The following is a 21240-nucleotide window of genomic DNA, read 5'->3' on the forward strand; positions in this document are numbered from 1 at the left end:
ACATTGTAGACTGATCAGTATCTTGTGAATGTGTAATTTATTTGAAAAATGTTGCTTGAAGATCTCCTCCCTCTTTTTCATCTGAGCCATGATAAAATTGCATTTTTGTGTACCATGACCAAATTTAATTCACACATAATTCAAAGTATTTGAAAATTATGACTGTCAGTTTTTTATCTCAGGGGTATCACCTTTAAAAAGTTTGCTCATAAAACTCTATGCCAAAGGGGAGTCTCTCATGCGCTCACATATTCTTTCCATCTAAACTGTACTGAACTGTACATTTGAACTGAAGCACTGAGTGTCATTATTGTTTGAAATTAGACCCCAGCGAAACATACTACAGTAATGTTACTTTTATTTCTAAAAACTATTATTTCAAAATACTGTTGATCAATGATATTTGAATGTTGAAAATTGGCAATTATTTTTTTCAATTTGAGCAGTATTCTGAAAAAAGTTGCTAAAAATTTCTCATTGACCAGTGACTCTTCCTCGGAAGAGTCACTTTGATGTTTCTTCAGGCGATCCATTTATCGAGTTCTTTACGAGAGATTATTGTAAGTTCACGAGTATTCATAACTTCTATGCTGTTTCAATCCATGTTCAGGCAAGAAAACTGTCAGATCCTCTGTAATTGGTTTACAATTCCGAGAAATGTTTAGACCAGCTGGTTTTCCGGCTTTGTCTTCTAATTACTTCCCTCATAATATCGTTTACTAACAACTTGTGTGTCTTTTACGATTTAAAATTGCTCACCATATTTGCAGTTCTAATTGTTGTTGGCGCACTCTTACCGTAGCTGTCTTAATGTCTCTCTCTGTCATTGGAAACAAAAATTGTAAGGATCGAAATGAAATTCTTTAGCCATGCATAAGGTACGTAAAATTAGAAGGTAGGTACTTTGAAGGTCAAGTAATCTTTTCTCGCGGAACACCATAAACAACCTCACCTCGGGTTTTAAAATAAACGGGGCTGAACGGCTCTCCAGTATACGTAGAAAGGATGGTGGATTTTCCAACACCACTGTCTCCAACAAGAACAACTTTTGCGACTCTCCTTGGCCGCATCTCACATGCAGGAGTGCTTTGAGCGAAGTGAACTCTAAGCCCAAAGGGAGCTGGGACAAAACAAGGTATCGATACCAGTAGCGATATATTTGAAGGCTTATACGATACTTAGAGCCAATTTAGACGAATGTGACGGACAGCCCATCATTCGGTGAAACTTTTTGGAATTCGATCAATAAACAGAATTTTTTTGCGAGAGATCTTCTTCAGTTCAGTCATTTTCGCTTTTAATTGTTGGTATCCATGTTCGAAGTAAATATCGTTCCTGTTACGTTCGGGATCGATTTACTCGATGACGTCACGCAAGCGTTGTGTGACTAACCTAATCGGCTCCCGAATCGGGCAAAGGCTTGGTTTCCGGTAACTACTTGGTGACAGCAGTACTTACTTCAGTGGTTTCCGAGAAACAGAGTGCTGTATATATGCAAGAGATCTTTCCTTACTTGGCCGATATGAATTGACATGTGAACAGCATGTGAGGAAAAAGCGGACGGTAAGTGTTTCAATATAAGTCCTGGTTTTGGGAAATTATCGCGCCTGCATCTTACGCAAGGCAGTAATAACCTAGTGCAATTCTGCTTTCCCTAGTTGGCCTGCGCGACAATTAGAAATAAGCATGTTCTTGGAAATGAATTGTGTCGTTGGAGGAACCCGTGGGTTCCTGGTTGTTGCGACTATCGAGCGAAATAATCTTGAATTTGTCATTACAAGAATAGTGCAGAAGTGAATTAAGGAGCAAGTACTCATGATCGTTTCCTAAAACGTTTTCCATGGCCGATCGTATGGCGGAAGCTGGTTGGGTGACCTTGAAGGCCAACGGCTAAATGTACAAGTATAATAGATGGTTTTCAACCAATATCTAGAGGCACAGATGACATTATGTAATGTACAATTGCTGGTGGAAGAGCAAACGGATCTTTTCGATCGTGCACCAACTTGCCGGCGATGAATTATCCGGTTTCCTTAGTAACCTGGCCTCTGAATGGCAACGAGGTTTTATACTTACTGTGACATTTCACTATCGGATGGTCTCGGATGGCTGTTACAAGCACACTTAAACCTTGGATAAACACAACTTAATAACAATCCGGGTAACACTACACGATGCTATACAACATGGCGGATCTCTCTCCAAGATACCCATAACTCTGCGCGTTACATAGGTCCGCATAGCATACTTCTATATATATACTACACTGGCCTTTATTACTTCTTTGTTGCATGTCTTTATTTGTAGGAGATGGTCACACTTGTGATGTAAATTAGTTGTGGCAAACTTGTTCTGCAGCAGTTTTGATGAGAGATGATGGATTCCTGATGCTGTTTTATAAGTACACAATTATGTCATCTCAGTCCAAAGACTTTGACATAAGTTACAAAGTGCTGTTGGTTGGGGAATCAGGAGTTGGCAAATCGTCCCTGATAAGAAGTTATTCTAAACCAGATGAGGCCTTTGCTTTGTCCCTTTTGCCAACATATGGTGTGTCCATGAGCTTTTAAATTTTAAAAAGTTACTTTAGTTTCTGCATCTGTCCTCTTTTATATAATAAGCTCTGTCAATAATGCACAAGTTTTGATAACTTCTCGCCTATGATCTCTTAGAGGACAGATGCATAGCTGATTCCATGTTGCCATGCATCTGTTCATTCATAGATCACATCAAAATGTGGTAAAAAATTTAATATCAGTGAGACACTTGGCAATGTTACATGCCACTTTTTTGTTCTTATGACATTTTGATGTCATTTGTGATGTGCTACTGAACAAATGCATAGCAACATGGAATATATTTGTTAATTAATAATAATTGCAATAATTAAAAGTAATTGCATCAGAAAATTGTGAAATGGAAAAAAAACTCTTCAGATGGAAATCACCTAGCAAGTAGATTGCTAATGTCACACAAAACCTGAAGCCTAATCTTCAAAGTTATCATGAAAATTCACATAAGGCCTCACTCTGCTGTTAAAACTAGTGTTAACAGTAGCATTACGTCTTATTTGAATTTCATTGTTTTTTTTTAATGCTGAAGGACAACTTACAAATATCCTCAAACTTATATTATTACTATGTGGGAGGCACGGTGGCCACATGGGTAGTGTGCTTGACTCCGGATCAAGTGGTCCGGGTTCGGGTCCTGGCCGGGGACATTGTGTTGTGTTCTTGGAAAAGACACTTTACTCTCACGGTGCCTCTCTCCACCCAGGTGTATAAATGGGTACCGGCGAAAATGCTGGGGGTAACCCTGTGATGAACTAGCATCCCATCCAGGGGGGAGTAGAAATACTCCTAGTTGCTTCATGCTACAGAAACCGGAGATAAGTGCCGGCCTGGTGGGCCTTCTAGGCTCGTAGCGGACTTTACCCTTACCTTATAAATTATTATTATAAGATCATCAATATTGAAGATTCTTAAAAAAATAGAATTCATCAATACCATTCAGAACAAATTGAAACCAGCCTATTGCTAATTGAGTCAGTGGACAATATTATAATATTATCATTCTTTTAGAAAGCTGGTTAGTTCAGCATGATATTCAACACTCATACTTGGATTTTTAGGTATAACCTTGAACAATGTTTACCATCAATTCTTGCACAATAAGTGAAAAAAAACACTTAAAGCTAGAAAATTTTCCCAAGACTTTGGCTGATGGTATCAGTTTTCATGTCTGTAATCTAATTGACATTATAGCCATGCAGTGAGCATGCAGAAATATTAAGAAAAGATGAGAAAAGACTCTTTTTAATATGGTACACAGCTTTTTGACAGACTGTTTTCTGTATATGAGACTGTTTGAGTCATGATGGCATTTTCAAGGCTTTTCAAAAATATTTTGCTGACTGGTTTTGCTGTTTCCTTTGGTCTTTAATAGATTTTTTCTTACTTTAGGAATTGATTTTGTGAATATCATTAACACTGTGGATGGAGTCCGTGTTCGAATACAGATATGGTAAGTAAAAATTCGGAAAATATTGGCAAATACTCTTTGTATTGTTTGGCACTAAGAGAACTGTTTCAAATAAGGTGTCAAAATTAATTTCACTTTTAAATTATTGTTTTGGTTTTGCATGGTTACGTACATAGTACACTACAGTAATGTTGGAGAATTACGATCTTGTGCTGCAAATATACATGTATTCTGAGCCAATCAGAGGATGGTAAAATTTAAGTATTAAAACCACTATAATTGCACTGTATACAATGTATATGCATGGTTGACTTACTGGTCTGAATTAAAACCTTTTCTTTTTGTTTATCAGGGATACAGCGGGACAAGAGAGATTCAGAACACTAACATCAATGCATTTTAGAGGGACAAAGGTATTTATAAAATGCAAGTTTGTGTGTCTCAAGTTGACTGACATAATTTACACCAACTGACACTGACTGACACAGACTGACATAATTTACAGTTCCTCATACAGAGTGACCGGAAAACACTGACCCCCATTCTGTGGACCCCCTTTGGACCAGGTCTACGGACTGCCTTACTGACCAGTCCACGGACTACCCCTATGGACCCCCTCTACGGACCACCCCAAAACAACATTGAAATAAAGATAAATAAAGTAAAAATAAATAACAACTATTAAATATTTGACTTAATGGTTTTCTGGATCGGCAGGTACAAAACACAGGTCACAAGTCATTGTTTTACCAATAGAGAAAGTATCCTAAACATTCGCAAAAGCTAACCTTAGGCCTAATTAGGCCCAAACAAAATATTTTAGGCTAGCTTTTATGAATGTTTAGAATAGTTTCTCTACTGGTAAAGCAATGGCTGTGACCTGTGACCTGTGTTTTGTACCTGCCGTGTCTGGATAGACCACTTGTGTCAGGAAAATCTCAATTGTTACCCTCCGGGAAATTTAACAGACTCAGGCTCGGGCCCAAAGTATCTTAATTACATTTACCGTAAACACCCACAGATAAGCCGCACCTTTTTCCCAAAAATATTATTGTCAGTGGAAATCAGGGGTGCGGCTTATCTGCGGAAACATTTGAAAAAGGCTGCTCCTGGTGTACAGTTTTCCATCTTTGCGTCCGATCTAATGCCTGGCTACTAAGCTTCGAACGTTCAGAAAAACTGTGTCGAATGAAGAATTTCCTGTCAACAAGATCAATCAATCATATGTCAAAGTTGGTTTTTCGACAAACAATGTTGGAAAAGATTTAGTTTTGCTTTTTACTAACTAAATACTCATCGACAAGTTGTTATTACATGCAAAAAAAGAACTTTGCCAATATCCAGCCATCTTGACCTCGTACTTGGTCAATAACCCATATTTAGTTTTTTGCTGTTTGGGGTGGTTCGTAGAGGTGGTTCGTATGGGCAGTCCGTGGAATGGTCCATAAGGCAGTCCGTGGGGGACATTGTTTTTGGGCCACTCCCCGTGTCCGATACATGTATGTCACACAAGCGTGAAAACTATTGGAAAGTTGACCACCACCAAGTGACTATTTTATTTCACAAACAAAACCCAGCCTACCATGGTATACAATAAAGGCATAGCTACCGAAAGCACGTCTTCTCTTCTTTTACATGGTGACAGGGATTATCTTCCATTCTTCACTGACAACATAAACTGCTCATGATCGAATGGAAGGTTCAACTGCTTCAACAGCTCAGCAACAAATGCCCCGATCAATGATGTTCCATAAAATTTTACCGCCGCAACATCTGAATTTGAGAACTTCTGGTGAAATCGCTGAGAATTGGAAGCTATATGGAAGTACTGTTACTTTATTTCGTCATTTCAAGGTTGGGAATGGAAAGCCCTGAATATCAGGTTGCCATGTTCAAGCATGCAATCGGTGATGATGGGCTCAAAGTAATCAAAACCTTCAGTTATAGTGAAGATGAGAATGAAAGCGAGCAAGGAAATTGCTGCAGTTCAAATGAAATCCCTTGCCAATTAGCCAACTGCATGATCGTGTCAATGAAGTCAAAGCCACGTCAAAGAAAGCCTGACCCAGAAAATCAATAGAAGAAGATTTCTTGTTAGTTTTGCGGCTTCAGCAGATGATGATCCATTATTTTGCTGAAGTATGACCAAAATGTTTCTTGCTGACCCGCTTTCCAGGGCATATCTCCATTCATTTACACAAGATGAAGCTGATTTTGAAACCATCAACATGATAAACTATCTACTGATTTCTGAAAAGAGACTTTTGCAGATCCTTTGTGAGATGGAAAGGATGAATCTCTTTTGAAGGTTTTGAAAACTGTTATCATCCAGGGCTGGCCTGAAGACAAGAATGCTCTGCTGTCAGTCATCTCACCATATTTCAACATGTTGATGAAGGGGAGAGAGTGGTAGTCCCAGGAGCTGCTAGAGGAGAACTGCTCAAGCGAATCCACAACTTGCACTTGAGAGTTATTAAATTTTTATAAATGGTTGCCTCAACAGATTGCGGGAGTGTCTCAATTGGTCTGGCATGAAAGGGGACATAATCATGTGTCGACCTGTGAAGCATGTAGAGTATATATGAGCCATGATACACCAAGCATGCCATGGCAGTTTGTCAGAGCTGACTCGTTTGAGCTACATTATGAAGGAGTTATATTGTGACATTCGACTATTATAGTGACTTCTTTGTGCTCGACTACCACCTCAGAAGTACTTCCTTGATGAGTGTGATGAAGAAGCGCAAGGCCCATTTTGTGAGACATGGCATACCTGAACAGCTTGTCACAGATAATGGACCACAGTTTACTTCCCGAGATTTCCTAGAATTTGCTAAAGAATGGGATTTTAACCACCGTACAAATAACCTGCACCACAGTCAAGCCAAGGGGAAAGCAGAGAGTGCAGTCAAAGAGGCAAAGAAGGTCCTTTTGAAATCCAAGAAGGCTGCAGGTTCAAATGTGTTTCTCGCCCTACTTGACCACAGGAATACCATAAAAGTCAATGTATAAGCTGCACCCCCAATTTGGAGGCTTGCATTTTGAAAAAGAAAAGGGACAAAATTTGGAGTTCTAATGAAGTTCTCTTAGTAAACAAATAAGGACAAACAAGTATGGTCTCAAAACACTGACATGTACACGGTGGATGTTAACCCTTTCACCCCTGAGGGGCTCCCCATTGACGAGTAAAATCGTCTAGCGTTAGACCAGTAAAATCTATAAGACAGTGTCACTCTTAGGAGGGAAAGGGTTAAGAGCTTTGTTATCAATTAAGTCTTTAGATAGCGAAATTTCACTTGTCGTACCTTTATCGTGTGAGTTTACTATTAAAAAAAATTAAGATGCTATCATGATGCAATTTTTTTTCAAGATTATCACTTCGAAACGCTCGGTGAAGTTGAAATTCGAAGGTGATTGAAACAATGCGCAGGAGGGTGGTATTGGTATTTTCTCGCATGTGGCGGAAAGATATGCATTAAAATGATTGGCCGCAGGCATGATAGCAAACAGCTTTGTGGAAGAATGGCAAGTCCCTGTAGGTTGGTGTTCAGTTGTTGGAGTAAAGTGAAAATTAATCCCTTGAAAGAACTCTTGGAGAACAAGAATCACAAAATAACAAAGGCATCAAGATACAAACCGTTGGATCAATCTTTAAAGTGGTACTATGATCAAATTTTTACCCCTTGATTTTTTGAGTGTATCACATAGAATTCCATGAAAGAATAAAAACGCCATTTACCGTTTGCAAATATCTTCATTAGTTCCGGAGATATTTAAGTTTGAAAAATGGGTAAAATATGCAAATGAGATGACTGATGATGTCATACACTCAACCCAATAATATATTGAGTATATAAATAGAGCTACCTTGGCCAATTTGCAGCACAGACCGTTGAAACTTGGTAGTCTAATAGTTCTACAGGATACACACCTATGGCTATAAAAAATTCTGTTCCCATGGCAACTCACTCTTTTCCAGTCCCCACTCACTTGATTTCAATATGTTAGTGATTTTCAGCTTGAAAAATGTTAAACAAGGCCACAAACTCGATCTAACATATTCATATGCTTGCTGGATCATGCATATGAAGTGATGTTAGCAAATATCAAAATGGAATGCCAAAGGTGGCCAGAAGAGCTCTTAATATGAGGGAGGTCTGGAACCCAGTATGATGCCATGGTAACAAAACTGTTTAGCTAATGTTGTGGAGAACATTTAGAAGAATCTTACTGCAAAAAATCAAACATTTCTGATACAAATTGGCTGAGATATGTCTTTTCATCATATCTGAACAAAATTTGGTTGAGTGTATGACGTCATCACTTGGCTAATTTGCATATTTAAAAAACTCGAATATCTCTGGAACGAAAAGAGATATTTGGAAAATGTAAACAGCATTTTTCTTCTCACGCAGACTACTTGTTTATGTTTCAAAATGGCTTAGATAGGAAAGATGCAATTTTCGTCATAGTACCACTTTAAGGAGGCACCACTCATTCAAAAGGCAATGATCAACAACACCTTGCTTTCAGTTTGTTATATGTTTCATTCAGTGACATCTTGAAAAGTTTTTATGAATATTAATTAGGCCTTAGAAAAGTCCAACCTTGGATGTTCCCGTAGGTAAGCCGCACTCCTGATTTTTTATTTGAACTTTGAGAAAAAAGGTGTGGCTTATACATGGACTTTTACGGTACATGTACACCTCCATCTACATGTAGTATGCTAATCAGCCCAGCTCAGCGTCTGTTCAACCATGGAACAAGAAGTCTTCTACCAATAATTATCTGCTAGTTTGCTGAGCTTCGTCTGCGTCAGCAACAACAAGCATGTTTTTACAACAGAAATGCCCACAATATTGATCATTTTCAACCAGGTGATGCTGTGCGAGTCAAGCCTTGGCAAGCAGGACAGAAAGAATGGCAAAGATGCGTAGTGGAGAAGAAACTTGATCAGAGATCTCATCAGGTTGAGCTCCCACAAGTTGTTCTACGATGAACCGAATTCATCTCAGGAAAGCCAACCAACCAGTCTCCAGACTTGCTTTTGAGCAAGAGAGTCATTAAGCAAGGAGCAGCAACCTCAAATTTTTGTGTCTGAGAATGAGAAGATACTATCTCGTTTTGCTGGCGAATCATGTCCATCCACAACCCCTGTGGAGGCAGAAACACCTTCCTCCTCGAGTGGTTCAAGAAGATCCCAGTGTGTCCGCCGAGTCTCGGAATATCTGCAAGACTTTGTATTATCATGTCAGAGCTGACTCAGGAAATTCTCTGCAAACTCTTCTAATCACTTAAGCGAAAATCTGTTACAGCTCCTAGGACCTGTGTTAAATATTTATCCATGTTGTAGCATGTATAGTCTCATTCATTTGTCTACAAAAGGGAGGGTATTATAATATGTGTTAGATCTTTGCGCAATTTGACATAGGCACGGGCGTTAGTGATGATTTGCGGTCCACTGCTAATTAGTATTTGTAATTAAAGAGTTTAGCTGGTCAGTTTCAAAAAAAATGTATTTTGTTCTGTCAGATCTCTCAGTGTTTTGCCTACTAAAAGTTCTTCGATTTTTAAAGCTTTCATTGGTTCTTGTCTTCTTCTCTTCTTTTACAGTGACTGACACCGCAGAGGTGTGTGACAAAACATTTTCTTCTTCTTTCATTCCTCAGCCAGTGGAAAATACAATGTACAATTTCTGATATACTGTCTGATCTCATGGCAAAATCTAAATTAAATACTGTTATGTGGTTTTCTTGCTCTAGACTTCCAAGGCACTTTTAATTTGCTTTTTATCATTTTTGAAAGTTAGAATGTTTGTTGTGAAAGTCATAATTAGCAACTCCTTTCACATAATTATAAGGATCCCATTTTCTTTTTACTGACTTTTGGGTTCCTTCTGTATTTTTCGTTTTAGGGAGTACTTTTGGTTTATGACATCACAAATGCACGTTCATTTGATCAGCTGCATTACTGGCTCAAGAGTATGAATAAGGTGTGTACAGCCTGCATTGGTTGTTAAAAATTAATTGTAAAGAGAATGTCATTGTATTTATGGGAGGTCACACGACTTACGTAAGTAATGCTTATAGGTATGCACTTGTCCAAGCACTGGTGAGTCAGCATCCTTCAAAGACTAATACCAGCCACTAACTTTAGTGTTCATTATGTGGACCATGTGGATCCATTATTTGTTGTAAAACAATGCAAGAAACTTAACAAAGTCGTGCAAGAAATTTGCAAGTACGCAAACTAATTTGGGGAGCATCAGCCTGGCTCAGTAGTGAGAGTAGATCTAGACTTCCATTTTTCTGATGTGGCTGCATGAGTATTGATTCCTGGACTTTACACTGTATGTGGATTGGGTTTGTTGGTTCTCCAACGGGTTCTTCCCTAGTGGGTACTCTAGTTTCCCCCTTTCATAAAAAAACTAAGATGTCATTTGATGTTTTCTATTTTGACTTTATTTGCTATTAATTTTGTTGGAGAACTCTAAGATGAAAATTAATTTGTTTACTTGCCCTTGTTGTGTGAAAATTAATAATAACATTATTATTATTATTATTATTATTATTATTATTATTATTATTACTATTATTATTCTTAGTATTATTATTATTATTTTTATTATTATTATTATGTGTTTCCATCCACAGTGTACAATCAATTATTATTATTATTATTATTATTAATTATTATTATTATTACTAGCTATGCAACACTTTCAAGTAGTATTCTGTGGAATATCCCACGGGTCAAGCCTCTAGGCAATTGTGCATAACAAGAAATAAAAGTGGCAAGAGGGTTGCATAACTATTTTATACTATGCCATAGAAAATACTGGGCCAGCAAGGTACAATGGGAAAGGGTGGGTGTGATACCATTGAATTGCACTGATCGATGGGAAGGTTCGGTGGAATACTGACGAATATACACCAGCTTTCCTTCAATCTGATTGGCTGTATTTTCTTTGGCATGGTATTGTTATTGTTAGTAAGTTTCTTGTCATACAGACTTTCAGCCTTGCCTACATGTTAAGTAGCTAGGTTGCTTTTTTAGTGGTTTAATAAGAAGTACATGAAAGGATATTGACATTCACTGTTTTCTTTCTGTAATCAAGATTTGATATTAAAAGCCTTGAGCTCTAGTTCAACCTAATTATTCATTTGTAATCATTATGACAAACAATCTCTTTTACAGCATGATCTTATGCAAGAGGAGGTTATCTTGGTGGGCAACAAGTGTGATTTAGAAAAACAAAGCTGGCAAGTGGAAACACAAACTGGAGAAGAGGTGAAGCAATCACCCTTTAACTGAGCCATTCAATGTTGATATCTATTCCCCTTCTTAATACGAAATGTCATATAGAAGAAAGAAAATCAAAAGGCCTATACATGTATTGTACATGTAGGTCAATATGAAATTCAGGTCAAAGTGATTTAAAGTTTGGTTGATGATTTGAAATTTTGTTTTGCGAGGTTAAAATGATCCAGTTTAATCTAATTAACAACTAAGAGCGACTGTAGCCAATCGTTGTCAGTGGTTTTGTTATATTTGCGCATGTGTTGGATTCCTCGTGCTTTACAAGTGTGGTGCAGCTTTTTCATCAGTGTGGCGGGAAGAAGGAGCATTTTGTGTGCAGCGTTTAGTGGTTTTTTCCCTCCCTCCCTCCCCCCCTCTACTTTCCCCTGTTTATCAGTGTGATGGGTGCCTGTCTTCTTGAGGGCAGGGGGGCTCATGTCTGGTTTGTCAGGTTTTGCCAGCCATCGGTGCAGTCTCCATCTTGGAGCTGGTTGCCAATCGTGGAAGCTCCAGGACAATTCAGGCACCTGACCTCCACTTTAATAGCAACACAGTTGTTAATTTGTTTTTATGATAATGATTACCAGACAAAAGAAATTTCGAATCAAACTAGGTGAAAATCATTTTGACCTAAATTCATTTTAAAGTGCCCCGGCCTGTGATCAAAAAAACCACTTCCTTTTTTCCTTCAAAATTTTGAGCTTTGATTTTTATCCAAAGGCCGTTCACTTTGAGTGTAAGTTTTGGATTTCACGGTACATCATTACTCACATTCAAAACATTGATAGTCATTTCAACTTGGCTTAAAACAAATTTACCTGGGTTAAAATCTTTTTGACAATCCAACCTAGTTTAAAATATTTTGACCTAGCTTGAAATCATTTTGACCTGAAGTACATTTCAAACTACAACATATACACGTATTGCATTCTTAAACTAGTGAGCCTTTGATGTCATTTTCTCCTTGATCCAGCTCTCTCAAGAACATAATGTTCGTAATGGCGGACCATTAAATAGGAAAATTCCAGTTAAAATAAAGAGGTGTCTTTTTGAAATCAAGGCTTAAAACGTGGGTCACTTAGTGTTTTGTTAACATAGTTTTGAAATCCAAAGAAAAATGTGAATTGATTTTTGGTCACAGGGACACTTTAAGTACCGGTAATTCAATGCAACACCTACATCATGCACTCTTGCTTCCCCTTAAGACAGGCTCAAACTCCTTTGAATTGCCCACCTTATCTACATGTACGTAAACAGTACGGTGTATTTTTATAAAAAATACAATAAATTAACCCATTCCCCAGGCATCCCAGAATGGCCCCTGTTGAGGAGTAAAATCTATCAAGTCTCACCCCCAAGAGTCAATTGGTTAAAAAAACAACTTCTACCTCAAAAAGAAATCTCATTGATCAACATTAATATTTTGGGGATACGAGTAACAATAATATTATTCACTTATAAGTTTGAGATAAATACCCGCCACTCTCACCAACAGTGAGGCAAAGTTGAACAATCAGCCAAGTTTATCAATAAAATATCATAACCAAAGTTTTTCTCCACTTTCTCAGATGTGAATACCGGTAGTACTTGTTATTCGCCCCGAGCTTGCCAATCAGAATGCATAGAAAGCTGAAAGTATGCACTTGTGCATGGCATCCGCCACTTGCAAGTTCGCATTAAATCCCATAATAATATTGGTGATTTTTTTAGACTTCTTTGCGACTGCTCAAGTTGCCTCTGTCATTGACTGCAAAGGTCACTTTCACTGAGAATTACATAACCACAGTTCAAAGAAATTTCTTAAATTCTGTCTCACAGTGTATAATTATTAAATTTTAATATATAATCCTTGTGCATTCTTGCATTTACATTTCAAGTGAAATGGGGTATGAGGTCAACTGCAGTTACTATATTTTTTGCTGTTGTTGTTATTCCACAGTTTGCCAGACAGCAGGGTTTGAAATTCTATGAAACAAGTGCAAAAACAAAGGCAAATGTCAAAGAGGTAATAATAATAATAGTAATAATTATTCTTACCGTATTTACCCGTGTATAATGCGCACCCGTGTATAATGCGCACCCTTATTTTTGGAACATTTTTCTTTGAAAAAAAGTTTGTTATTAAAAACCCACCGAATCAAAAACCCAAGCGAGCGATAACGAACGATAACTTAATTAATATGACTGTACTTTGAATAAACAAAAGTGTTCCACACACTGGCACTCTGTTGTTACTGTTAAATTTGCTCAAAGTTTCCGTGCTGTTCTGCAAATTGTATCACTTTTAACTTCTCCGCCGTGGTATAACTTTGTCGCTTTGTATTTGCCGTTGCCATGATGGACTGCTCATAAGTTTTACTACAATGAGCGTATTGTTTTTATCGATTGAAATTAAACAGCTATGATAGGCTAGTTACGGTTTTATTATAACAACAGCCTTAACAACAACCTATTAAATTCAAGTTTATTGTTCTTTCGCGTGCGTTCGCGTGTATGCAAATTAGTGTTAGTAGCAATAAACGAAAGGTTCCGTGTATAATGCACAGTGTAAATTTTGAACTTCAAATTTCGGAAAAAAAGTGCGCATTATACACGGGTAAATACGGTATTATTATTATTATTATTGTTATTATTATTATTATCTTGTTTTCGCACATTGGATTTCCAATGGAACTTCAGTACTCCAGGAAGCTTGGTGACAACAAGTCTCCTCAAACTTCTAGCCAAGGACCTTCCTAAGAATCCTTGCCGTGTTCAGAATAACACTTTTCTGAAGCTCGTCTATCTTGGTCTCTATACCAGTATTCTCTAGTCTCCTCTTTAAATCCTTTGGAACTGTTCCAAATGTTCTGATTACAATAGGAATTACCATAATTGTTTTCATTTTCCATAACTTCTTCAATTCTCTTGCTAGATCCTGGTATTTCACTACCTTCTCGACTTCTTTCTCCTCAATACGGCTATCATATGGTATTGCAAAATCTATTATTTTGCAACATTTATTTCTCTTTTCAACAACAATCATGTCCGGTCTTCTTGCCTCTATTACGTGATCAGTCTGTGTCGTAAAATCCCATAATATTTTACATCTCTCATTCTCTAGTACTGACTCAGGTACATGTTCATACCACTTTTCATTGACAATGAAACCTTCCTCTTTACAAACTTCCCAATGGATCTTGTTACCCACCCAGTCACGTCTCCTTTTATATTCCTTTTGTGCTAATTTAGGGCATTCACTCACAAAAATTATGATTTATGCTTTCATTCACCTTTCTACACATTCGACATTTACTGTCCTCTTGAGTTTGATATATTCTAGCTTTCATCAGATTCATTGCAAGCACCTGTTCTTGCGCAGCCATAATAAGACTCTCAGTCTCCCTTTTTACACTTCCTTTCTTTAACCAAAACCAGGATTCATTCCCTAATATTTCTTCCGTCTGTCGTACAAAACTGTCCATGCATAACTTTTTCCCTCCACTGTTCCCTTCTTTCATTTTTCTTACGTATCTTATACTCAACCTCTGTTTCATTATTATGACCACCGCTGATCTTTCTAGTGGCCTTTATCAGTATTATTATTATTATTATTAGAGGAGGGAAACATCTACATCCACTAAAAAACTATGTCCCCTTTAAACAAAACTGCTCAAATTCTACAATCAATGCACCACGCATTCCAACGCATCAGTTTCAAAAGCACATACCGCAGGAGTGTCAACCCCTAAAGTCTTCAAATATTGAGAATTGAAAGGGATGGGATGATAGATGACGTCATATTACATCTTTTCTGCAAAAAAATACTCAATGACTCTGTTCAACATATGATATTTTAATCTGGAATCTTTACAATTTTTTCAGCTACATTCATTTATTATTTTTTTTTTGTCTTTACAAGTTGGAAGTTAAAAGTCCTAAAAACTCCCTCTAAAGTGTAGTAAAATCAATCGACATCTTCAGTCTCTGAGATGTGACACAAGTACACGAGACCTCACCCAACCTTGGCAAAAAGTAAAAAAACGCACAAAAAGATGTCGCTGGCATTGCAGCATTTAATTAATTTGATTGGTTTATTTTGGACGGATCACATTATCCGGGCAGTTAGACCTGTGACCTGAGACCTGTGTTTCGTTCCTGACAGATTATCCGTCAATAGCAATTAATGGTTTACCGGAGTTTATTAAATGTTCAAATTTTGTTATTATCAATGTTAAAGTAACTTGAACAACACCAAGTATTTGAAATCTTATTGTTGTGAAAGTCAATTCTCACTGGAAATGACAAACTTCGGCAATTAATCGGGAGATTTCAGAGCATATTTACCTCGAAACCAGGAGATACGGTCCAAAATCTGGAATCTCCCGGGTTACGCAGAGGAGTTGACAGCCCTGATACAGGTATAAAGATCTTGGAACATTGCAAGCTCAGAGGTACCGGTGTAGCATTGAAAGTAACCATAAGTTAGTCATAAGGACTGGTTCAGCTCCAATCAGGAATTGGATTCTGATCTATTTTGTTCCATTCCTTTGTTGACAGGTTTTCCAAGAGCTCATCAAAAACATGAAATATGCAAATAATCCTGACTTGGTATGTTTACAGTACAGCAAATACTGCTAGACTCTAGTTCTCAAAGTACAGGTAGTTCCTATATCATATCTACACTGTATTACTCTTTGTGAGTTTAATTTCAGTACTTTACCGTGCTTTGAATCCCCTAGCTCCATCGGCCATTTTGTGTTAAGCTTGAGGTTGGTGATGACAACCAAAATGTAGTTTCCTTCAGAAACTGATTATGAATTTTACTCCTCAAGAACAAGGAGGTGAAGAAAACAGCACCTGTCTCTTATTTGGTTAAAAATTGGCCATTTATGGTCTTTTTTCAAATTTTTCATTTCCAGGTGAAGACTGATGATGATGATGGGGGTTTTCTTTGTGTAGATGGTGTCACCCTGCCCTCACTTGATACACCACAGCCCAAGTTAAACACCTCTAACTGTTGTCGTGTCAAATAGGTTAACACAAAATTAATAATTCAAAGTTGTATAATGGTTTACAGATCGTTTAGAGTATATTATTATGTTACTTTTTAGCAAAATAAACAGCAGAGCTATAAAATTGAAAATACTATTCTTGTGCAAATCATGGAAAGCATTTGAAATGTTGACAGAGGCAAAAAATTGTAAAAAAAGTGTTTTATGAAAGAAAAGATTTGTTCAGCTTAGCAATGAGAAAATAATGAATTTATGTACATTGTACACTTTCAAGTTCTCTAAAATGGGAAATGCAAACATATTATTAAATATATTAACGTTTCAGTGTTCACTTTAGCCTGCAGACTTTTTCAAGTGGGTTTGAATAAGAACGTTTTGCGATGGCAGTAGCTTGCATTGCAACTATTGTCAGAGGAACCTGGGAATGCCCAGGAAAACAATCAAGACAACAAAATCGAGAGGGAGCATGCAGTGAGAATTTGGAAGTCCTGAGAAACTCACTCTTAGTTTTTCTCCACAATTTTTCTCCCTTCCACCAGTCTGCAGGCTGAAATGGCTGCCAATTATGTTTCACATACACTGTACATGGAAACTAAGGTAGATTAAAAACACACTTGGACTTCCTTTGGTTAAAAAATACAAGCACTGACGCGCACTAAAAATGGTTTATTTTCTAAAGTACAACATATGTAAATGTAGAGAGATGTGAGTATGGAGTACAACAATACTGATATTATTATAACAAATTGTTATATTATTATAACCAATTTTTATTACATCAAGTGTACAAAATACTTTATAATATTATGAACGATACAAAATTCAATGTATATCAATTATAAATTTACGAAGTCTTGTATAATATAAGCTATCAAGCCCTAACACAACTCTGGGTATGGAAAGGACTGATGAAGATACAATCTGTAGTTACACTGGAAAGATGGGCTTTCACTGTTTTATTTAACAAATCAGGACTATGTTGTACTATGTAGTTGCTAAGCCAGCCTAAAATAGCATGAGTGATGATGGCCTGTACTTAGTTCTTATTAACCGAGCGGGAGGTCTGTATGGGAGAATCTTGACCGAGGTCGCCAGTACAGACCGAACGCAGTGAGGTCTGTACCAGCGACCGAGGTCAAGATTCTCCCATACAGACCGACCTAGCTCGGTTAATAAGATGTTTATTATATGGCCAAACAAGAACATTTTGCTTGCGAACGGCGATGAGCTGAACTTAATTCTGTCAAAGTTTGCTCGTCATCTTCTCGTTTGTCATCATGCTGTTTGGCACTTCGGATCCATAAATAAATATTGGGAGAAGAACTGATGCCGGTCTAGATGGGAAAATCTAGACCGCGGTCAATATCGATTTTAGCCAATCAAATTCGTGAATTTTGTAGTTCCCAGTCCTCGTAAGACAGAGCCATATAATAAATGTATCATATTATAGTTTTTTCATTTCTACTGGATTAGCATAACCTTTACTTGAAGGATCTGTATTGGTTAATGATAAGCTGCAACTGAAATTATTGATGAAAGTTTTTCATGTACCTTTTGGGTATTCTCAAATACTATATGTATCTGAAACTTCCAAGGTAAATGGGAAAGTGGCATACTATATTGTTTTTAATTATTGCCGTTTGAATTTTATTTAAATTCATAATCTTGATCTTTTAATAGTGACCGCTGCAATAAAGCAATGAAGATTTTAAAATACAATGTAAGGGAGATACTGTTACTTTGGTAAAATAAATTTTGCTAATAATGCCAATGGTCTCATTATAATGAACTCCGGAAGTTCAATGCCATTCAAACATTCGGGTCAAGAAAGAATTGAAGCAAAAAGCTATTCATACATCACATGTTGCAATAATTGGTTCATTTAACAATGAGGGAGGGATATCAAAAGATGTAATTACATGGAGAAACATTAATGAAGTGAGATGGTACAAAAGTTTAAGCCTGGTATGTGATTGAAACAATCATTCTTTCAGTTACGACATGGGCATACTCCACTATAAAATTATACAGAAACAATGTGGTGATGAACCAGGGGCAGCCAACGAGAATATAGACTGTTCAAAACCACTTAAACATAGCATTGTTAAACGTATTTTAGTATTTATAATAAAATTAATGTTAGATATAGGCATATTTTTATCCCCTAAAAATGTTTCATCTGTTTGGATTCCCTAGCTGAAAGTCTAGTGATCCAAAAATTATAGGGATCAAAACTTACCTTTTTGAAAATTTCAGCCAGAAAAAAGGCTCCCGAAAATTCTAGGTAACCTTTTTAGGGGTAAAAATCCGTTAAAAATGGGGAATTATACCATGTTTTAGATGTTCGAAAATCCTAGGACAGGCAGGCAAGCAAGGAATTTTACAACAAATGTTCCAGAAATTCTAGATCTCAAATCGTCTTCCAAACAGATATTTTCCGAAAATTGACGTTGGGTGCCCCATGATGAACTGACAATTGACCAAAAAATCCCTTAACCATTCACTCCCAAATGGACCCCCATTGACGAGTAAAATGACCTGGCCTTAGAGTACAATCTGTGTCACTGCACAGAAAGTAGGAAAAGAAACCAGATTCGTGATTGGCTGTTCTTATTTAACATCAGTACTGGTGCAAACTCCTCTTGGAAATTGGTTCTAAATCAATATTGCCGAGTGACAAAAGTGAATATGCTCTTGATAAGCTTAGCGACAGGCATGAAAAAACTTCCACAACTTTTGGACAAACTATTCACAGCATCAGCTCAAACAAGACGTGATGTGTACTCTGGGGCTGGATTGACCTTCACATATTTCTGTAAGTACGAGCAAGTTAGTTTAACCTTGGCATCTTGGTCCACAGCATAGTCCAGGGCTGCCTGATAGGATAAAACAGAAATACATTAATTTGTGACAAAGCATTCAAAGTGCAGTGTGTAACAGCCTTTTTTCATTCAAGTAGTTGGTTTTATTACCGTATTTACCCATGTATAATACGCACTTTTTTCCTGCTAAAACAGCTCCGAAAATTGAGATGCGTATTATACACGGAATCCTTTGTTTTTGACGCGCGTCCCTCATTAGCATATAAACAAAGGCACATTGGTTTGTGATTGAAAAGTAGAAGGCTTAACCAAGAGTTAAAAGTGTAGATCCACTAATAAATTAACCTCCCTGTTAAAATGAACAACTGATCAACATAGCCTTCACTTTTGAGCGATTAATTGAAACATCAAAGTGGCTTTTCCTGGGCAACCCTCAGGACAAGTCCTACCTTGGGGGCTAGGAAGGGCATGGCAACATGTACAATAATTACTTACCCCAGCACACACTTGCAGAAATTGTCTATTCTTGCAAACATTTCATTCATCTGACTAAGGAACGTTCAACTTCCTTTCCCTAAGAATAGCAGACATCCCAACCTCACTCTTGTTATTGGTCAGGTCAAGCTAAGGGAAGCGTCCATTACGCAAATACGTATGTGTGTACTTGAGAAATTGGTAGGATTTTTTTAAAGATTCTCTGTTGTGATAAGTAAAAGCCCTCCTAGTCAGTCTCATCACCAGTCCATGCTTCCCGGTTATTTTAGAAGGAAAGGTTTTCGATCAACTCGAAACTTCTACATCTCCCCAGGCAAACCCCAGGGATTTGAACTTTTGAAGATTGGATTGTTGAAATTCCCGCCCCATTGGGCCAAAATGGTGTTCAAATGCCCTACCCAATCGTCAGATTTGTCTGTCAAACCCTACTAAAGAACATCGTTGTCGGCTCCTGTCATCTTTAATAAAACTTGGTTATAAACAAATTACCAGCACATATTTCGTGACCCTTTATATAATAATGCCCTTTTTACCAGACCTGAGCAACTTCAAAAACGCAAGTTTTATATTGAAACTATTAAAACTGACTTGAAATTGAATTAATGTAGTCAGAGAATGTCAATAAGCTGCTCTGACTCTGAAAAGGCTGTTTTAACGAGGGTACTGCATACTTATTAACAACAGAGCCTGAGCGTTTACGACTGCATGTATTTTAAATTGTTCAGTGTTGGATGATTAGCTATAACAGAAATGTACAGCTTTCACAACGAAATGGGGGTGTGAAGACATACCATAATGTATTCACTCTATAGAATGACATTCACGAATTTCACAGCCAAAATTCCTTTGAAGACCTACCTTTGAAGACATCTTTTGACGACCTTTTTTGTAAGCCAATCACTCACAAATGCTATTATCGCTTGCGACTCATTTGAAACACGAGACTTCCGGTTCAATTTTCCCCATCCCACCCGTGTAAAGGCCAGATTCCCCACCCCCGCGTACAGAAAAAAGTCAAATGCCCGGGTTTGCCAGAGGGAGGATGTTGAAGTTTCGATTTGATCGGCGCATTGTTGCAACTGGTTTGCGACGTCACCTGCCCTTTGCTTGTAAAATAAACAACTAACTACTGCATTTTTCCTCACATTTATTTATTGAAATGTCCTTCGAAAATGGCATTTGCGAGACCCTAAATTTTAAATTTCTGGGGAAGCATGCCCCCAGACCCGGGAGGGATGGTGCAGGAAAAAATGGAAGCAGGGCAGCAACTTTTACCTACTTTAGCCAGGTGGCGAGCAATGCCCAGCCCTCGATATGCGATCGGTACTTCAGTGTGGTACATGTTCATAGTTTTTTGCCCTTCATTTTCGTACTGTAACACAGCTTTCCCTGTAAAGAAAAAGTTATACAATGTAGTGATCTTATTAGGTTCAGAAAAGTCAGTGATCAGAGAACACAAAAGATATTTGTTGAACTAAAACCTTTCTCCAGTGCGATGAAAAATTCACGCTCTTTAACACTGTGTTTCACTTCGTAGGAGCTCATCGCCATGTATGACGAAAATCGGCGAGCAAACAGCCTCATGCACGCACGTATAATGGTGAACAACAGAAGGCCGCCATAGCTTCAAAATGCCCAGGATCCACTGC

At 37.6% G+C, this 21240-nt stretch overlaps 3 protein-coding genes across 6 annotated transcripts in view; 1 reads left to right on the top strand and 2 right to left on the bottom strand.

Moving 5' to 3' along the window:
* The window catches only part of LOC138042391 (uncharacterized), a 24628-nt gene extending 23518 nt beyond the window's left edge, over positions 1-1110 (bottom strand). The window contains exons 1-2 of the mRNA XM_068888269.1: positions 953-1110; positions 760-820 (exon numbers count right to left, since the gene is read on the bottom strand). Of these exons, the coding sequence (XP_068744370.1) occupies positions 760-820; positions 953-1070 (179 nt within the window). The 5' untranslated portion in view covers positions 1071-1110. The remainder of the gene's footprint in view (positions 1-759; positions 821-952) is intronic.
* Positions 1111-1423: 313 nt separating this feature from the next.
* LOC138042389 (ras-related protein Rab-13-like) lies at positions 1424-18045 on the top strand. 4 transcript variants are annotated; one of them, XM_068888265.1, is made up of 9 exons: positions 1424-1563; positions 2308-2550; positions 3963-4023; positions 4334-4394; positions 9896-9973; positions 11179-11271; positions 13220-13285; positions 15820-15870; positions 16182-18045. In XM_068888265.1, exons 2-9 carry the CDS (start codon positions 2367-2369, stop codon positions 16293-16295), a joined length of 708 nt encoding a protein of 235 aa, XP_068744366.1. In that variant the 5' UTR covers positions 1424-1563; positions 2308-2366; the 3' UTR covers positions 16296-18045. The 4 variants fall into 4 exon arrangements, with proteins under 4 accessions (XP_068744366.1, XP_068744369.1, XP_068744367.1 ...); XM_068888266.1 differs by lacking the exon at positions 1424-1563 and adding an exon at positions 2071-2161; XM_068888267.1 differs by lacking the exon at positions 1424-1563 and adding an exon at positions 2117-2233.
* An 845-nt stretch (positions 18046-18890) lies between these two features.
* Positions 18891-21235, bottom strand: LOC138042392 (protein NATD1-like). The gene is made up of 3 exons (XM_068888271.1): positions 21073-21235; positions 20871-20980; positions 18891-19150 (listed from the first exon to the last, which is right to left on the bottom strand). The coding sequence occupies exons 1-3, from the start codon at positions 21173-21175 to the stop codon at positions 19037-19039; spliced, it is 327 nt and encodes a 108-aa protein (XP_068744372.1). The 5' UTR covers positions 21176-21235; the 3' UTR covers positions 18891-19036.
* Between the last annotated feature and the right edge of the window lie 5 nt (positions 21236-21240).

The sequence above is a fragment of the Montipora capricornis genome, chromosome 3 (assembly GCF_036669925.1).
Source record: "Montipora capricornis isolate CH-2021 chromosome 3, ASM3666992v2, whole genome shotgun sequence".
Taxonomy (NCBI): domain Eukaryota; kingdom Metazoa; phylum Cnidaria; class Anthozoa; order Scleractinia; family Acroporidae; genus Montipora; species Montipora capricornis.

Coding starts and splice junctions, on each gene's coding strand:
- LOC138042389 (XM_068888265.1), top strand. CDS start 2,367: ATGAGAGATGATGGATTCCTGATGCTGTTTTATAAGTACACAATTATG. Junction 4,395..9,895: donor TGCATTTTAGAGGGACAAAG/GTATTTATAAAA, acceptor TTTTCGTTTTAG/GGAGTACTTTTGGTTTATGA. Junction 13,286..15,819: donor CAAAGGCAAATGTCAAAGAG/GTAATAATAATA, acceptor CTTTGTTGACAG/GTTTTCCAAGAGCTCATCAA.
- LOC138042392 (XM_068888271.1), bottom strand. CDS start 21,175: ATGAGGCTGTTTGCTCGCCGATTTTCGTCATACATGGCGATGAGCTCC. Junction 20,981..21,072: donor TTTCATCGCACTGGAGAAAG/GTTTTAGTTCAA, acceptor TTTTCTTTACAG/GGAAAGCTGTGTTACAGTAC. Junction 19,151..20,870: donor TTGCTCGCCACCTGGCTAAA/GTAGGTAAAAGT, acceptor TTATCCTATCAG/GCAGCCCTGGACTATGCTGT.